Source organism: Sardina pilchardus, chromosome 21, assembly GCF_963854185.1.
Source record: "Sardina pilchardus chromosome 21, fSarPil1.1, whole genome shotgun sequence".
Taxonomy (NCBI): Eukaryota; Metazoa; Chordata; class Actinopteri; order Clupeiformes; family Clupeidae; genus Sardina; species Sardina pilchardus.
The window spans coordinates 18,509,672-18,529,671 of NC_085014.1; the positions used below are offsets into that span (position 1 = coordinate 18,509,672).

At 40.5% G+C, this 20,000-nt stretch overlaps 2 protein-coding genes and 2 long non-coding RNA genes across 4 annotated transcripts in view; all 4 read right to left on the minus strand.

Annotated features, from left to right (window-relative positions):
• Window positions 1-4,509: 4,509 nt before the first annotated feature.
• Window positions 4,510-5,676, minus strand: LOC134069347 (uncharacterized). The gene is made up of 3 exons (XR_009936806.1): window positions 4,882-5,676; window positions 4,723-4,782; window positions 4,510-4,563 (listed from the first exon to the last, which is right to left on the minus strand). It is a non-coding gene; the product is annotated as an uncharacterized LOC134069347 (long non-coding RNA).
• An 83-nt stretch (window positions 5,677-5,759) lies between these two features.
• Window positions 5,760-14,503, minus strand: LOC134068573 (uncharacterized). Its single transcript, XM_062524256.1, has 8 exons — window positions 14,411-14,503; window positions 14,140-14,201; window positions 13,735-13,849; window positions 13,470-13,531; window positions 10,046-10,148; window positions 6,976-7,037; window positions 5,960-6,886; window positions 5,760-5,771 (listed from the first exon to the last, which is right to left on the minus strand). Exons 5-8 carry the CDS (start codon window positions 10,119-10,121, stop codon window positions 5,760-5,762), a joined length of 1,077 nt encoding a protein of 358 aa, XP_062380240.1. The 5' UTR covers window positions 10,122-10,148; window positions 13,470-13,531; window positions 13,735-13,849; window positions 14,140-14,201; window positions 14,411-14,503.
• LOC134068809 (uncharacterized) lies at window positions 11,670-12,399 on the minus strand. The gene is made up of 3 exons (XR_009936721.1): window positions 12,340-12,399; window positions 11,935-12,049; window positions 11,670-11,731 (listed from the first exon to the last, which is right to left on the minus strand). It is a non-coding gene; the product is annotated as an uncharacterized LOC134068809 (long non-coding RNA).
• Window positions 14,504-14,963: 460 nt separating the features above from the next.
• The window catches only part of LOC134068574 (uncharacterized), a 6,161-nt gene continuing 1,124 nt past the window's right edge, over window positions 14,964-20,000 (minus strand). Inside the window, exons 2-13 of the mRNA XM_062524257.1 lie at window positions 19,690-19,794; window positions 18,898-19,060; window positions 18,504-18,696; window positions 18,104-18,200; window positions 17,803-17,864; window positions 17,330-17,438; window positions 17,180-17,241; window positions 16,212-16,326; window positions 15,940-16,001; window positions 15,535-15,649; window positions 15,270-15,331; window positions 14,964-14,975 (exon numbers count right to left, since the gene is read on the minus strand). Coding sequence (XP_062380241.1) covers window positions 14,964-14,975; window positions 15,270-15,331; window positions 15,535-15,649; window positions 15,940-16,001; window positions 16,212-16,326; window positions 17,180-17,241; window positions 17,330-17,438; window positions 17,803-17,864; window positions 18,104-18,200; window positions 18,504-18,696; window positions 18,898-19,060; window positions 19,690-19,792 — 1,155 coding nt within the window. The 5' untranslated portion in view covers window positions 19,793-19,794. The remainder of the gene's footprint in view (window positions 14,976-15,269; window positions 15,332-15,534; window positions 15,650-15,939; window positions 16,002-16,211; window positions 16,327-17,179; window positions 17,242-17,329; window positions 17,439-17,802; window positions 17,865-18,103; window positions 18,201-18,503; window positions 18,697-18,897; window positions 19,061-19,689; window positions 19,795-20,000) is intronic.

A 20,000-nucleotide genomic window follows, 5' to 3' on the forward strand; every position in this document is an offset into this window, starting at 1 on the left:
GTGGGGCGAGGACCTAAATCTATTCTGACACGGGCTTAGCACTTGTAATCCTATTATTCTCATCTGATTCAAGGCTAAAATACAGAAACAGGGCATTGTGTTTTGTACGGCTGGCAACGTCTTGTCTTCCCTCGCCTTGGTACCACTTCAGCATCCATACAAACACACATACACTCATACACACACACACACACACACACACACACACAGAGAGAGAGAGAGAGAGTGAGGGAGGCGCACAAATACTCACATACACACACACAAAATGCATGCACATGCACACACACGTGCACAAACATACACAAACACACACACATGCACGCGCACACACACACACACACATGCCATGTATACACAGACACAGAGTTACATGTTTTCACAAAGACACATCCAAAGGTCACTTCCATGCACAGAGACTGGTGGGTATACAGTAGCAGGTCTCTAAAATGCACCCCAAAAATATCTCTCTCTCTCTCTCTCTCTCTCTCTCTCTCTCTCTCTCTCACACACACACACACACACACACACACACTCACACTCACACTCACACTCAGACACACAACCAAGTCTGGGCCTGGAGTGAAAGTCTATTGTTTGTGAAAGATGATTGGTTTCTGGTGGAACAATGACGAATCCCACAGAGAATATTTTCTCTATGATATGAAATCTGAATGGAAATAAATTTGAGGCTGAAATAAGTAATGAACTGCTCGGAGTGATAACGGTGTTTCAGTGTGAGATGGATATTACCACACACACACACACACACACACATACACACACACACACACACACACACACACACACACACACACACACACACACACACACACACATCCTACAAACACAGTCTTCCCCTCACACTTATGCACATGCCATGAACACTCTCTATCTCATATTCACTCACCATAAACACACACACACACACACACACACACACACACACACACACACACACACACACACACACACACACACACACACCTATACCCGTTTGTCGGGCTAAGAGGACAGTTTACGAAAATTTTCGTAAATCAGACTTAACACAGGGATACAGGGACACAGGGTTCCCGTGGTGCTAGAGCTACAAAACACATATCAAACTTCATGAAAAAAATCAGGGAACCTATACAACGCTTAAAATTGAAAGATTTCCTTACCAAACCTGAGATATAAAAAAAAGCTGTTTTTCAGACTTTTTGGTGGTTTGTAAAGACTTCTCTAAAACAGGGTCTATAAGGACAGTGTGGTGTACAAGGTCTGTGACGTCATCATACACATACACTGAGTATAACCTGCTTTGAAAGGACACAAGGTCTGTAAGGCCAGGTCACACACATACACCGAGTATAACCTGCTTTGAAAGGACACATGGATTATTAGACCAAAGTGACTAAGGCACACCATTATAATAATATGGAATATATATTAAGAGGTCATTATGTTTTCTTTGTTGACCTACAGTTGTACATTATAATTTGGCACATAAGTTAAACTACAGTAAGTCTAAATAACTCATCACATCGGGATATAATTTGCAGATAATGAACATGAGGTGCACAATCACTCCATTCTACACTTCTTCCTCTAGAAAACATCAGCACCTCCAATCAACTACTGTCAAGCTACACAAGTTTACAGATAACACCACAGCTCGATCAACAGATGGGCAAAGTGTCATTAAATCAACTATAAGCACAATACAAAAACAGTACTTGCATCCACTAGGACGAACTCAACCCCACCAGCACTTATCTTTGTATCCTTCCTCACTAGCATTATGGAGGTTTCTATGTCCTGAACCAACTGCCAACCTGCAATCATGCTTCACATCCCCACTGCAACTGGCGTGTCCAGGGTCTGCCATTGCCCATTGCACAGAATCACACATAACCTGAGAAAAGAGCCTTTTTTGTAGGTTTGTCATTATTAACACACCACACAATATTTGCGGTATCACTGAACTGTATTTGGTCACCTCAAGAATCTGTTCCTTAGCAAAGGACAACATTGTAGAAATGAATAAAGCAAAATAAAAGTGAATCCTGACATTAAAAGGTCCAGGCTAACCACAAAGCAAAACAAACAAACATAAATCTGCCTGTGAGCAATATAAATGAAGTGACCTAAATTTCCGAGAACAAGACACCAACTTCTAAAACATGGCAAGAAAAAAGTAGACCTAAGTCTCAGGCTAGCCAAAAGTGCATTTAGCGTTTAGCCTTTGAACGCCTTTTAAAGGTCAAGCCTCTGTTGCGAACAAAATCTCGAAGGTTTTGTATAGATCTGGTCTCCAAGACAGGGTGTTCCTTTTCCTTGCACTTCAGGCACTGCTCACTGGTGACAGTGACACCGTTTTCAATAAAAGGCCTCATATGTTTCATCACAGCTTGTATCTCCTCCTCAGACCATGGTCTCTTCACACACCGTCTTGATGAAACACGGAAACCTGAACAATTACAAAAAACATTAGAAGATATGAAAAGATAAAAGATCCTTCAAGATGTACAGTACTTGCAGGCAGGGATGTTGCTGTTCAAAATTGCCAAACAAACTGGAACTTGTCGACAAAATGTGTGTGATAAAACACAAAATACATCCAGCTTCTTTATATGCTTTACATGTTTAACCAAACATAATGTAGGTGTAGACTGTACCATAGCAAGCGTGCCTAGTGATGGAGAGCATTTAAATAATACCTTGAGTGACTGAGTCAGGGAGATGAGGTGAACTAGAAGTCACACAGACAGAGTTCCACAGGTCATCTAAAAAAATATTGCACAGTATAAGTGTATGGGCTTAAAGAGCCTATCTGCAGACCAATCAAAACTGTAATATATTCTACTGCCATGCACATAACAAGCAGACAGATAATTCTATATTATAATAACTAAAACTCATGGCAAAGTTGTTAAACTGGATGGAGAGTGTGACTGCAACAATACCTTGAGTGATCATTTTACTACAAAATGATGTAGATGTACACAGGTCAAGTCTTCCCTGTTTTAAAATGATCATGCAAACTACTGAAGACATCAAAATACTAATCACAAAGCATATGTCACAATGAAGAGAGATGACAAAAAGATAGCAATCATACTAGTAGCAAATTCCTGACTAAAACCTTTTTAATATACTCTAATGAACCCACAAATCCAAGCTCATGAGATACGTTGGGCAAACTTTGGGTCCATTATTGAAATTATACCTGTCATAATATGATTGATTGAATGACTTTGTTTGTTTGCTATTATACTATATTCATTGTTTATTTTCATTAGGTTATCGCTTTAATTGATATTGATTATGTTGCTATTCTCCCTACTGTAGTCTGACCAACTTTTTGAAATTGTTCGCTGTTAAATTAATGATTGTATTGTTTTGTTTTGATTTGTATGTCGCTTTGGACAAAGGCATCTTCCAAATAGCAAAAGCAATAACCATACCTTGAGCTGCAGTCTCAGAGAGGTGAGGCGATCCACAAGTTCCAGAAGCCAACATTACTTCATTGTCTAAAAACAAGACACAAAAAAAACAAAACAAACAATGCCATCAACTACACAGCAAGGAGGGTAGGTAATAGAAAATGTTTGAAATAACATTAGGCTGTTCCCTACGCTAAAACTACGCCATTCCCTTGAGTAAGACGAGTTGATACATACCTCTCGCATTTCAATGTGCACACTCACTGGCTCTGGTGCGCAGCGCTACTTTGATAGAGATGAAGTTAGAAGCAACTAAACACCTCCACGTTTTCCCTATTAAAATACAGTTACAATAGTAGTTACACGACTAGTATGGTGACACAAAATAAACGTGGTGCTTTTCTAAGCGAGTAAGAAGGAGAACTATAATGTGTGGCGGACTAGCACTTGGGAGCACTTCGACTCGGCGCAGTAATATCTTCACTCCAAAGTGAAACTGAAAGTACAAGAGTGATGATATTACTGTGCCGAGTCAAAGTACTCCCAAGTGTTATTCCGCCACACAATATAATTATCCCTCTTACCTGCTTAGAAATGCACGTTTTATTTTGTCTCACCATACTTGGTCGTGTGACTACTCGTGGGACTGTATTTTAATAGGGAAAACATGAAGGTGTTTGGTCGCTTCTAACTTCATCTCTCTTTGGATCCTAATGAATGAACTGTGCTACCTAGAGTGCTATCAAAGTAGCGCCGTGCGTCAGAGCCTTTGAGTGCACGCATTGAAATGTGAGAGGTATGCATCAACTCGTCTTAACTAAGGGAATAACGTAGTTTTATACGAAAAAAGTGTTCCTTTAAATATTTCACCAATACAATCAAAATACTAACCATAAAGCATATGTGTCACAATGAGGAGAAATAAAAAGAAGCTATGCCTCTAACAAAGTTTCTAACAAACATACTACTGGCAAATTCCTGACTAAAACAATTTTAATATACTCTAATGAACCCACAGATCCCAGCTCATTACATGCGATATGTTGGGCAAACTTGGGGTCCATTATTGAGATTATACCTTGAGCTGCGGTCTCGGAGAGGTGAGGCAAAGTGCCAGAAGCCAACATTTCTTCATTGTCTAACAACAAAACAAACCAAAACAAAACAAAAAAACAATGGCATCAACTACACAGCAAGGAGGGTAGGCAATAGAAAGTTTACACATTTGAAGCCTATTTTAAATATTTCACTAATACAATTACAAAATCCGCATTTTGGGACCCCATTTGAACATTACCTTGCAGAGTGGAAACATCAGGGAGTTGCGGTGATCCTGTATCCATATCTTCTGTGTCATCTATTAAATGACCATGTAAAAATGTTATAAAATGTTATTACATCAGCAACCATATACACATACACCAGGTATATTTAACAAAATGTAAATGATGCATACCACCGATTTCATCTAGAGATTTTCCTTGGATATCCTTCACACTTCCCTTCTCCATAGCCATAAGCAGTTTTGAGATCTTAGCCAGCTGAATTGTTGATTGGGGCAGTCGATAGTACTCCCTATGCACCCTAATGTCATGGCCGAGAAAATCGGCCAGCTGATCCAGTTCATTATCTTTCAAGTTCATGACTTGGCTTATTGTGGCGATTTGTTTGCGAAGGTTAGTTGATCTGAGGTTTTGAGGATCTTCGGCTCCACAAGCATCTGCAAATTGACCAAACTGCCCTCTGTAGTGCCCAAGACTACAAGGAACAGCGAAGAGGTAATCGTTGTCTTCAGTAACTCCACACTCTTTCCTCTTACTAATGAGGAGTGACAGGTTAGCAGTCATGTCAGGAGTCAGGATCACCGCAACCTTTCGTCCTTTTTTCCCCCTCAATTCCACTCTGGCGAATTGTTTGCAAAGTCTCCTCTCAACTTCTGTAAGCCCAGTGCTTATGTCATCGTTAAGTTGTGACATGTCACGATCTTCAAAATTTTTTACAGTCATTCGCGCCACTTCACCTTCCCTCCTCCTATTAAACAAAATTACTTGACAGAGGGTCACCTTTGCTAGTGCCGCATACGTGCCTGCTGTTGGATTATCGGCTAGTTTCTCCTTAGCCAATTCCACTTGCTGACCAAGATGTAACTGTAGCTTCTGAACGTCTTTGGCCAGTGGAAGCCTGGCGCTCTTGTTGTATTTGGCCTCGCTCAGGTTTGATAAGGCAGAATGGGAAACTAATTCAGACCACTTTGTTTCCTGAAGTGTATGAAACCTCTTGATGGAATCGATCCCCTCTTGGTCCTCTTCCATGAGAGCACGACACATCATGAGGTCACTTATCTTTCTGAGAGAATGCCCAATTTTCAGGGCCAAACTTGGGGCTTTGAATGTGTTTTTTTGGTGATCAAAACCAGAAACTCTCTTGACAGCACTAGTAAGAATGAAGAAGTTGCCTGGTTTTATTGCCTCTTCCATGTTATGGATTTTAGTTGTGAGGCGCAAAGTCACAAGTAATCTCCCAAGTTCCCTTACTTTCTGTCTTATATACTCATGCTTTGATCTGTCACTCCCATGTTTATTAAAGAGGGACTGGGCAAACTGCATGAGATAATGATCATTCCTTACAGCAGAGGACACCGCATCCTTGTGCATTTTGCCCAGCACTGACCAAAGTTCACTTGAAATTGGCTGGGACATTGTAGATTGAGCAGATGCTATGCCAATGACTCTCTCTCTCAACTCGGGTCCCTCTTCAACATTATTCTCGGGTCTCAAAGCACATCTTTTCATATGTCGAGAAAGTTCTTTTCTGGATATCATACCCTTACAGTACAAGCAGTAATCATACGTCTCAGAGCTGCTGCTGCTCTGTTTGGAACTCCTTTTCACTTTAAGACAGCCTGATCCTGTGGTTTTCACGACTGAGTTATGCTTGAAGTTGCCAAGGTTTCGGAATTTTTCAAGGAGAACCTTTCTATCCTTTGATGACTTGGGGAACTGGAGTGCCTGAGCGATTTCAGCATTTTCATGTGCATGCCTCTCGAGATGACGTGCAAATTTTGTTTGAGGTTTTCCACATACAAAACAATAATTGACATGGCTTTTAAGGAGTTTTCCTGATTTGGTTGGGGATTTACTTTGGCTAAGAACATCCACCGTACCCTTTTTGGAACTCACATATCCTGTTTTCTGCATGTTTGACTCTGAGCTTTCTGGTTCTGGTTCGGGGTCACTTTGGAGACCACCGATAGTTTCTACATCTATCAGGAAATTCTTACAGATATCCTGTGTGTTCATCTGTTCTTCTTCAGCAAAAGTATCGCCTAAATCAGGCATGTTAGTGGTATGGGACGTTTTGGATGGTTCAGGCAACTCAACACTCAACTCTGTCCCTGAGCTTTCTGAATCCGATACAGACTCTGGTATGTACTCATCATCAGATGCTGATGTTACATCATCCTGTAAAGTAGAATGAAATGAATGGAATGAAATGAATGAATTTAAAAAAACAACTCATTATATCGATATATACTTCAATGTACACTTACATCTATATCCCAGTCTTCTGAGGATTTCTGGAGGCAGTTTTTATGCCACACACCACAGCATTCTTCATAGACAAAATTAGGCAAACCACAGCGTTAGACAACAATTGAGCAGTTTCCCATGTTGACTCATCACATACTCATTTTCTTCATAAATGCAAACAGCTTCACACTTTTGAAACATATAAAATCAAGAAATGTGAACAAAATGAACTATTTAGTACAAATGCGCAGTTTGAGTGATGGCTAAAATTCAATTTAGACCAAATCATTTTTTAAAATTCAATTTAGACCCAAAAGGACACAGGTTTCCACCATTAAGGTAGAATTCACTGGAGTGGCAGAGCATTTACATTACTCATTCAAAGTTAGAAATGTATGTAGTGATCCCACATATCACAGATTAGATTAATCATATGGCATCATCTTAACAATTAAAGTGTAAGTTTGGCGGAAATTGAAAATATGAATGAAAATACATCAACTAAGCCGTGGAGGAAGTAATTTCCGCTCATCACGCAATACAGCATGGGCAGGAGCTACAGTCCAAAATAGCAAACAGTGGGTTAGCATGGGGCCAACAGCCACACACTTTCAAAATCGCAGTTTTAAACCACTAACATTGCTCAAAACAGCGGCAAACCTCGTCAGCAGTTTGCTCTAGGTGTCTACACATAAAACGAAGCACCAATCAGTCTGTAAACTTTGGAATAGTTTGTATACACGTAGAATCAATTGGAGACCGCAACCCCATCTGAACCACAGAAATGTCACGCGAGATATCACACGGAAGCTATTGCTACGGGTAGTCAAAAACGCATTGTTAAACCACTAACATTGCTCAAAACAGCGCCAAACCTCGTCAGAAGCTTGCTCTAGGTGTCTACACATAAAACGAAGCACCGACAACTTGGCTCACGAACCCGACATTTACAAAAGAAGACTGTTATGAACACTTACCCCCTCCAGCTCCTCACGAAGGAAAGTCCACGAGCTCCCGTGTGAGATCTCGCGTGACATTTCTGTGCTTCAGATGGGGTTGCGGTCTCCAATTGATTTTACGTGTATACTAACTACAGTAATTTCCCGCATATAAGCGCCGCATTGTGTATAAGCCGCAGGACAGTGTTTTATGCAACTTAAAAGAAACAAAACCATATTAAACACCGTATTAACTGGCCCCCTGTATTAACCTCATAGCTGAAGAAATTTTGCCAAATCAATGTATAAGCTGCGGCTAATAGTCGGGATATGAAGGTATTCCAAAGTTTACAGACTGATTGGTGCTTCGTTTTATGTGTAGACACCTAGAGCAAGCTACTGATGAGGTTTGGTGCTGTTTTGAGCAATGTTAAAAATGCGATTTTGAAAGCGTGTGGCTGTTGGCCCCATGCTAACCGACTATTTGCTATTTTGGACTGTAGCTCCTGCCCGTGCTAGCTCTGTACTGCGTGATGAGCGAAAATTACTTCCTCCACGGCTTAGTTGATGTATTTTGATTCAGAAAATAGCATTTTTTTCAATTTCCGCCAAACTTACACTTTAAGAGACTTGAGATCATGAATATAAAAGCATTGTTACTGTAAAACAGATACATTAGTAGCCTGACCTGATCAAAGACCGATTATTTTTGTAACGTGTAATGTGCAAGGTGTGAGGCCATATAGGCTATGTTTCAGAATGCATTCTTGGCCCAAAGACTTTTGGCAGAATGGAAGAACAGAAATGCTGAAATGTTTATCCTACATTAACTAAGAAGGCTTGTGGGAATAAAAGGAAAGTAATTGAAAAGCTGTGGAGACACCTAGAAGCATTTGGATTGCCAATTGCTTGGTGGATCTATTGAATTAGGTCTGGATTTATTAGGCCTAAAGTTTTTGTTCATCATGACTACTAAATTCTAAATTCAAAGTCGACTTGAAAAGCCCACTCGATCTATTGTCAACTCAGATGGGTAAAGATAGGCCCAGTGACTTATTGGACGGCAAAAATGTAGAAAATGTTAGAAAAAAGAAACACTTGGAGATGCTTATCGGACATAGCCTAAGTGTTCCCATCCTGCCTTACGCGGTGATTTGATTCACGCTGCTTAGGTCTGGAAGCTACTGCCTTAATTTTTGCCTGAGATAGGGGACCAATCACAGAAGAGGGGGGAAAGCAAGACGATGATGAGCTATGCACATTTGATAGACATCCGTGGCGCCCAATGAACGGATCTGGGCATTTTTTCAAATAGGAGAAAATGAACGGCTGGTTGCCAGACCACGTCTCATTTGAGAAGTGGTAGGCGCAAGCCAGGCTATATTGGACAGGCATTTCGAGTATATAGACATTCTAAGAAATGTGCAAGTTCGATGAAGGTTTAACTTCATCTTCAAAGTTGTGAGCATATGTGTAGCTGAGCTGCAGCGTAATGCATGTAGCTGAGCTGCAGCGTACTGGATGAAAGAGAGATACATTTGCGAGCATTTAAGGTTGTAGCTAGTCTGGCTATCACCATACTAAGCTCAATCTTTTAAGATTGAACATTAGTCTGGGGAGTCGGCACTGCATTTCTACTGCATAAGAGGCGTGGTCAATGGGCATAGTTCAGATGACTGATTGGTTGAAGGACTATCCAAAAGTGTAAAGATCTGACTGTGCCTTTTGGATAAGCTAGTTTGTGACTGGATCCAGAAGATGGGGACAGGAAGCAGGTGAGATGGATGTGCAGGTTTCCAGCCTGAGCTGTAGGGCGAAATCCAAATTGCCGGCAGGTCAAGGTTTACCCAGCCTACGCAAATGGCCTATTTTGATTCCAAAACGGTACATTTTGCCAAACGGCGACTAGTTTGCACCTATGCTCCCTGTTCTCTGCCACGTGCCTCCGCTTGCAAACTCCCTTGCTTGGTACGTCATTATATCTGCCACTCCAGTGTTCTCAACCGCAATGGTTTGAAATTATAAAACATTCAATCAACATGGTTTTATGCTTTATAGTTGTGAGACTGGAACGGACTCATGGCATGAAATTAAACTATTTATGGCATACTGAGAGATGCATTAATTGGGAGAAGATGAAAAACACACTTACGTTTGCATCTTAGACCGCACCATCTGATAGATGTCAAAGGTGAATGGCATATCCAGCATTTGTCAATTCTCACCATTTCAAAAACCAGCTGATGAATTGTACACTGTGGCAAAAATGTTCAAAACATGAAATAAATGTTAACCTTTACACATAAAAATTATATCATGAATTAAAAAAACAAATAAAAAAAAATGGTTACTTTCAAACAACATTTTCTACAAATCCATCAGGAGAGATATAAAGGGGGAAAGAAGTTACTTTTGAGATATTATAGTGAAACATATCTATTCAATTCCTGACTTCCTGTTTGGCTAACTGTTGGGATGTCACTCATCACACACACACACACACAAGAAACATATATGCTTATACTTGAAACTCTGACATTTAAAAAAAACACACAACACATGTGGTTTCTGAACCTGAGTCCTGTGATTCCACAATACAGGCCACTAGCAAAACAGTGGGTAACTAACTGATAGGGACAATGAAACTGATTATTCTCTTATTCCTAGCCACAGCACTACATAACCGCCAACAGCAAGGAAATATGTTAATGAACTATTTGAGATATTTAAGTAATCTATTTAAGTAAAACAACAGTAAAATCAATTCTAATAAACTAAAGTAATTTTGTGAAAAAAGGTAAAAAATCTGTGCATGTGTTTGTTACACAGACAAACTCATGGTATGCAAGGACACTGTCCATCAGACTTTTAATGACATCCATGCTCAAACACTCAGACTTCCACTATTGAACTCCCAGGGTGCCTCTAAACATCTCTCCTCGATCCTCGAGGGGCGTTCCCACTGATCTATAACTAAAACCGAATAGACTATCCCATTGTTGCCGCCCCATCATTCTTTATGTAGATCAATGAGGATCAAGGCGGAAGGGAGGACGTATATAAGCCAAATGAGAGGCACCCCCAGTGTATGGCAGACTCAAGAAAACATCAGTGTTGGGGAGACACCATGGTTAGTAAAAACCATCCATGCTGAAAAGAAGGCATTTCCACTATTGAACTCCCAGTGTATGGCACACTCAGAAAAACACCAGTGTTAGGGGGACACCATGGTTAGTAAAGACCATCCATACTGAATAGAAGGCATTTCCACTATTGAACTCCCAGTGTATGGCACACTCAGAAAAGCACCAGTGTTAGGAGGACACCATGGTTAGTAAAGACCATCCATACTGAATAGAAGGCATTTCCACTATTGAACTCCCAGTGTATGACACACTCAGAAAAACACCAGTGTTAGGGGGACACCATGGTTAGTAAAGACCATCCATGCTGAAAAAAAGGCATTTCCACTATTGAACTCCCAGTGTATGGCACACTCAGAAAAGCACCAGTGTTAGGAGGACACCATGGTTAGTAAAGACCATCCATACTGAATAGAAGGCATTTCCACTATTGAACTCCCAGTGTATGACACACTCAGAAAAACACCAGTGTTAGGGGGACACCATGGTTAGTAAAGACCATCCATACTGAATAGAAGGCATTTCTACTGTAACTTCAAGATGCTTACTAAAACATTGAAAATTGTGTTCCATGGAACACCACAGTACTTCAATCATTGGTCAATTTCAAAGCACAGATAAATTCAAACTCGCCTCACATGCAGAGTCGTTTGGTGTGGATCTGGATGATTGGCACTCCAATCTCGATTTGGTCTCTGTACAAGAGAACACAGGGAGATTCAGTGCCTAACTTTCCTCAAGTCATAAAACCACAAACAGCCATAACATTCCCAACTCACATCCCTCACTAAAAATGGCCTGATATTGCCACATGTTTTTCATGCTGCAGAGCAGATCCTTAGCAGGCACAACATGCATTATCAGAAGTTAACAACATTTACTCAAAACTATAACTGACCACTGGCAAGGTCTGTTGAGAACACAGGGGCTGACACCTCCTGCTGCTGGACACCAACTTCTCCAATCCCCTCTTTTGCACTCGAAGTGCTACACTGACCCCTGACACAGAGCACCTAAAAAAAGGACATCAATATGCAAAGATGAACAGGCATCAACTGGTACAGTGTCCATTACACATTCAAGGGACACACTCACTCAAACCTTTAAGTGTATGACACACGTACATCACAAAATGATGTAGCCAGGTTAACAAAGTGTTAAGTGAGGACTATCTGTCCCGACAAAGACTTTCAGACTGTACCTGCAGTACAATTGTAATTCATTGATAAAAATATCCCTTACAAAACTACATAATTTCTAAACATTCATACATCCCAAAATAAACAGCTGAATTCAAACTAACCTCTTGTGCAGGGCTGTCTGGTGTGGGAATAAATGACCGACACTCTGCTCTCAATTCGGCATCTGTTGAAGAGAACACAGGACATGAAGGCGCAGTGCTTTGCAAGACCCCAGTATTTACCAAGTATACCAGACAAAATTGTAATCAAAATGTCCACCAGGACATAAAAAAATGGCCTGATATTGCCACATGTTTTTCATGCTGCAGATCCTTAGCAGGCACAACATGAATTATCAGAAGTTAACAACATTTACTCAAAACTATCACTGACCACTGGCAAGGTCTGTTGAGAACACAGGGGCTGACACCTCCTGCTGCTGGACACCAACTTCTCCAATCCCCTCTTTTGCACTCGAAGTGCTACACTGACCCCTGACACAGTGCACCTAAAAAAAGGACATCAATATGCAAAGATGAACAGACATAAACTGGTACAGATGGGAATACTCCATGGTCAACAGATGGGAATACTCCATACAGTATGTGCAAAGACAAAATATTTAACTAAATTTAGCAACCATTTTGTTTAAGGGAGGCATGTCACTGCATAAGAAATTTCAGCATCAAGCCGCAAGAAACAGGTGACAATGCACAATATAGGTACACATAGATCCCAGAACTAAGAATGTGAATTAAAGAGAGAAAACACTATTCCTTAACTAGCCACTTTACAAGAATGTGCTGTAGTTTTTACATCAGTGTGTGATACCGAGGAATATTCATGATACTTGAGGACAGTTTGTAACACAGACAAACTCATGGTACGCAAGGACACTGTCCTTTGGACTTTTAATGACATCCATGCTCAAACCCTCAGACTTCCACTATTGAACTCCCTGTGTATGGCACACTCAGAAAAGCACCAGTGTTAGGAGGACACCATGGTTAGTAAAGACCATCCATACTGAATAGAAAGCATATCCACTATTGAACTCCCAGTGTATGGCACACTCAGAAACACACCAGTGTTAGGAGGACACCATGGTTAGTAAAGACCATCCATACTGAATAGAAGGCATTTCTACTGTAACTTCAAGATGCTTACTAAAACATTGAAAATTGTGTTCCATGGAACACCACAGTACTTCAATCATTGGTCAATTTCAAAGCACAGATAAATTCAAACTCACCTCACATGCAGAGTCGTTTGGTGTGGATCTGGATGATTGGCACTCCAATCTCGATTTGGTCTCTGTACAAGAGAACACAGGGAGATTCAGTGCCTAACTTTCCTCAAGTCATAAAACCACAAACAGCCATAACATTCCCAACTCACATCCCTCACTAAAAATGGCCTGATATTGCCACATGTTTTTCATGCAGCAGAGCAGATCCTTAGCAGGCACAACATGCATTATCAGAAGTTAACAACATTTACTCAAAACTATAACTGACCACTGGCAAGGTCTGTTGAGAACACAGGGGCTGACACCTCCTGCTGCTGGACACCAACTTCTCCAATCCCCTCTTTTGCACTCGAAGTGCTACACTGACCCCTGACACAGAGCACCTAAAAAAAGGACATCAATATGCAAAGATGAACAGGCATCAACTGGTACAGTGTCCATTACACATTCAAGGGACACACTCACTCAAACCTTTAAGTGTATGACACACGTACATCACAAAATGATGTAGCCAGGTTAACAAAGTGTTAAGTGAGGACTATCTGTCCCGACAAAGACTTTCAGACTGTACCTGCAGTACAATTGTAATTCATTGATAAAAATATCCCTTACAAAACTACATAATTTCTAAACATTCATACATCCCAAAATAAACAGCTGAATTCAAACTAACCTCTTGTGCAGGGCTGTCTGGTGTGGGAATAAATGACCGACACTCTGCTCTCAATTCGGCATCTGTTGAAGAGAACACAGGACATGAAGGCGCAGTGCTTTGCAAGACCCCAGTATTTACCAAGTATACCAGACAAAATTGTAATCAAAATGTCCACCAGGACATAAAAAAATGGCCTGATATTGCCACATGTTTTTCATGCTGCAGATCCTTAGCAGGCACAACATGAATTATCAGAAGTTAACAACATTTACTCAAAACTATCACTGACCACTGGCAAGGTCTGTTGAGAACACAGGGGCTGACACCTCCTGCTGCTGGACACCAACTTCTCCAATCCCCTCTTTTGCACTCGAAGTGCTACACTGACCCCTGACACAGTGCACCTAAAAAAAGGACATCAATATGCAAAGATGAACAGACATAAACTGGTACAGATGGGAATACTCCATGGTCAACAGATGGGAATACTCCATACAGTATGTGCAAAGACAAAATATTTAACTAAATTTAGCAACCATTTTGTTTAAGGGAGGCATGTCACTGCATAAGAAATTTCAGCATCAAGCCGCAAGAAACAGGTGACAATGCACAATATAGGTACACATAGATCCCAGAACTAAGAATGTGAATTAAAGAGAGAAAACACTATTCCTTAACTAGCCACTTTACAAGAATGTGCTGTAGTTTTTACATCAGTGTGTGATACCGAGGAATATTCATGATACTTGAGGACAGTTTGTAACACAGACAAACTCATGGTACGCAAGGACACTGTCCTTTGGACTTTTAATGACATCCATGCTCAAACCCTCAGACTTCCACTATTGAACTCCCTGTGTATGGCACACTCAGAAAAGCACCAGTGTTAGGAGGACACCATGGTTAGTAAAGACCATCCATACTGAATAGAAAGCATATCCACTATTGAACTCCCAGTGTATGGCACACTCAGAAACACACCAGTGTTAGGAGGACACCATGGTTAGTAAAGACCATCCATACTGAATAGAAGGCATTTCTACTGTAACTTCAAGATGCTTACTAAAACATTGAAAATTGTGTTCCATGGAACACCACAGTACTTCAATCATTGGTCAATTTCAAAGCACAGATAAATTCAAACTCACCTCACATGCAGAGTCGTTTGGTGTGGATCTGGATGATTGGCACTCCAATCTCGATTTGGTCTCTGTACAAGAGAACACAGGGAGATTCAGTGCCTAACTTTCCTCAAGTCATAAAACCACAAACAGCCATAACATTCCCAACTCACATCCCTCACTAAAAATGGCCTGATATTGCCACATGTTTTTCATGCAGCAGAGCAGATCCTTAGCAGGCACAACATGCATTATCAGAAGTTAACAACATTTACTCAAAACTATAACTGACCACTGGCAAGGTCTGTTGAGAACACAGGGGCTGACACCTCCTGCTGCTGGACACCAACTTCTCCAATCCCCTCTTTTGCACTCGAAGTGCTACACTGACCCCTGACACAGAGCACCTAAAAAAAGGACATCAATATGCAAAGATGAACAGGCATCAACTGGTACAGTGTCCATTACACATTCAAGGGACACACTCACTCAAACCTTTAAGTGTTTGACACACGTACATCACAAAATGATGTAGCCAGGTTAACAAAGTGTTAAGTGAGGACTATCTGTCCCGACAAAGACTTTCAGACTGTACCTGCAGTACAATTGTAATTCATTGATAAAAATATCCCTTACAAAACTACATAATTTCTAAACATTCATACATCCCAAAATAAACAGCTGAATTCAAACTAACCTCTTGTGCAGGGCTGTCTGGTGTGGGAATAAATGACCGACACTCTGCTCTCAATTCGGCATCTGTTGAAGAGAACACAGGACATGAAGGCGCAGTGCTTTGCAAGACCCCAGTATTTACCAAGCATACCAGACAAAATTGTAATCAAAATGTCCACCAGGACATAAAAAAAATGGCCTGATATTGCCACATGTTTTTCATGCTGCAGATCCTTAGCAGGCACAACATGCATTATCAGAAGTTAACAACATTTACTCAAAACTATAACTGACCACTGGCAAGGTCTGTTGAGAACACAGGGGCTGACACCTCCTGCTGCTGGACACCAACTTCTCCAATCCCCTCTTTTGCACTCGAAGTGCTACACTGACCCCTGACACAGTGCACCTAAAAAAAGGACATCAATATGCAAAGATGAACAGACATAAACCGGTACAGTCCATTACACATTAAAAGGACACCCTCACTCAAACCTTTAAAGGAACACTTCACTGTTTTTCCATATTAAACTACGTTATTCCCTTAACTAAGACGAAGTTGATACATACCTCTCGCTTTCCCTATCAAAATACAGTTACACGAGTAGTCACACGACCAAGTATGGTGAGACAAAATTAAACGTAGTGCATTTCTAAGCAGGTAAGAGGGATAACTATATTGTGCGGCGAAATAACAATAGGGAGCACTTAGACTCGACCCAGTAATATCCTCACTTCAAAGTGAAACTGGAAGTGCAAGAGTGAGGACATTACTGCACCACACAATATAGTTATTCCTCTTACCTGCTTAGAAATGCACCAAGTTTTATTTTGTCTCACCATACTTGTCAGGTGACTACTCATGTAACTGTATTTAAATAAGGAAAACATGGAGGTGTTTGGTCGCTTCTAACTTCATCTCTGTTTGGATCCTAATGAATGAACTGGGCAAGCTAAGTGCTATCAAAGTTGCGTCACGCGCCAGGGCCAGTGAGTGCACGCATTGAAACGTGAGAGGTATGTATCAACTCGTCTTAGTTAAGGGAATAACGTAGTTTAATATGAAAAAAAACCAGTGAAGTGTTCCTTTAAGTTCATGACACTCAAAATGATGTAGCCAGTGTAACAGTGTTAAGTGATGACTATCTGTCCCGACAAAGATTTTCAGATTCGTAATTCATGGATAGAAATGTCTCGTACAAAACTACAGTCATTTCTAAACATTCATACATCCCAAAATAAACAGCTGAATTCAAACTAACCTCATGTACAGAGCTGTCTGGTGTGGGAATAAATGACTGACACTCTGCTCTCAATTTGGCATCTGTTGAAGAGAACACAGGACATGAAGGCGCAGTGCTTTGCAAGACACCAGTATTTATAAAGCATTACTAATTCAAGCAAGGACTCACCTCTGTATAAGTCTGAAGAGAAAACATTGGCTTCCGAGTCATGGGCATCGTTACCAAGCTCTACAATGGAGTGTAGGCCAGAAGGGAAGCTTGCACTACTGAGCTGTGTCTAAACAAGTTCAACAGAAAAATGCACATGTGAACTTGGACATCATCCACACAAATATTCAATTCAATTATATGTATTGTCATTCCGCATCCTCTTGTAAAATTCCCACAATAACACATTTCTGGCTGCATTTTGTTCTATATTAGTACACCTTTAGAAAAGCTATGCTGTCTGCATCTATGAATTACTTGCTAACAATTCAGCTAGAGAAAATATATTTTGCAGAAGAATTGTCACATTTACAAATAATTCACTTGATTTTACTGTGCTCTCATTCATATAATACTACTTTCCTACTTATGTCCTTAGCCATTGTAAAACAATAGAACGTATTGCTTTGAAAGACAACTGTATTCAACCTAACCTCACAAGCTGAACTGCCTGATGTCATATTGCAGGACTGGACTTCTGGCCTCTCTCTGGTCTCTGTAGAATACAGGAAAAATATGAGGAAGGCTAGGGAGGGTGGGGTTGTGCTTCACTCTAGAAGCAACCACACCATCACTGGTTCACATGGTTCACTGGGACACAATAGGTTTATATGTCCACCATAACTAAGTAAAACCATCTCAGTTAAGATGGCTATATGTGGCATAAATGTTTCTCACTCATATACAGCACACCATTGACAACTAGATAAAACATTGAGTCAAACAGCCACTGACCTTCAATAAAGACTGTGGATGACATGATTTGGTCTTGGAAACTTTGGTCTTTAATAGACTCTTGGGCAGCAGTGCTTGTAACAGTAATAAGGGGAACCTACAAAACATACAGGACAAAGTAAACAGATAAACTAGCTGGCATCACCTGGGCGAGTTATGCAGGTTCAAGATTAATCTGACAAGATTGACAGAAAACCAGACTGAATATCACCAAGAAGAGACTTCTATTTCTTGGTTATAATTGTTGGCACTAGCTAGTGATGGGTATTGTGTAATTTCAGTGGCATCATGAAACTGACACAGCTTAACACACAGTGGCTTTTAAGACAGAGATGATTTCATTGTTATCAAGATGTCAAAACATAGGCTATATTGTTTCAAAGAAATCAAAATCACCCACCTCTTTGCGCCAGGGCCATTCCTTCCCACCATAGTCATAGGTGATTTCAGTTCCGGACACAATTTCCTTCAGTGCAAAAAGGCACAGATGTGGCTTCCCTCCTGCTTCAATCAACTTCATTCTGCAATTTGGAGACTTGTGCTCATCGTTTACCAGTCGTCCAAATGATCCATCTTCAAGTGCTCCATCAATACTGCAAATTGACAAACATCATGCACTAAACAGACGTTTATAGTGACAAATTAATTTTAATTGTACTTTCAACTACACTAATGGCAACATCCAATACAACTATACTGTACAGTAGCTCTTCGATGCACAGTTAATTGCAACACTTCAGAAATCCTGACTTTTCACTATAGAAATCTAAACATATTAGTCATTCTGAACCTACCACCACGTCTTCCGCTTCCATGTGAAGTCAAACATGAAGATCGAACATGCACTGTGGTACAGTTTACGTCTATGTTCAGCTTCAGCTGCATCAATGAGCTCCCCTCTATACTCCACCACAAAGTCTCCTTGATTGAAAACAGCTGAAGTGAAGATACCACGACCTGCAGACACAACCTTATTAGAGACACAAGGGTAGCAGACTATCCATTGGATACAACTCAGCACTGCAAATAATCGCAGAAAATGTAATTATGCCTATAAATTGCTACAATACAAGGTTGTGCTTATTTGTATTTCTACATGTAGAATAATGAATACATTAATCCCACTATTAACTAAAATATTATTGAACCACTATTAACAACTTTATTAATTTATATTTATATACAATTAATAGTCATAGGCTGAAAACCACTGGTGACAATATCGATTCAGGAACCAGTTACGTGTAACCTGAGGCTGCGTGAACCCTGCCTGACCTGCCGGCAAATTTGGATTTCGCCCAGCAGCTCAGGCTGGAAACCTGCACATCTATCTCCCCTGCTTCCTGTCCACAACCTTTGGGTCCAATCACAAACTAGCTTATCCAAAAGATGTACCAGATTGGCAATCAGACAGGACTAGCATACAGTCATTTGATTGATGCCCATTGATCACGCCTCTTGTGCAGTAGAAATAAAGCACAGACTCCCCATATTAATGTTCAAACTTGAAAGATTGAGCTTAGTATGGTGATAACCAGACTAGTGTAACCCCTCAGTCTAGCCTACAGTGTATCAAAGTCACTCACCTTTAACTGGATTAATATATTTGATTTCTAACATTGAATTCTTGTCTCTTCCTGCAAGGATGTGATTACTGGCATCCTGATGGGGAGTAGTTCTCCGTGGCATGACTTAAAGGAAATTAAGAACAAAGATGTAAACAACACAACTTGACTACTTATCTCTCTAATACCATGGATATTCAAACTGTTTCAATTGAGTTCTATGCTCTCATAACATTCACATAACATTTCCCTGATGTAATCATGCTTTGCTTAATCTTCCACCTTATGCTCAGATACTGAATGACAATGCATACGCCATGTCGACCAGCTAA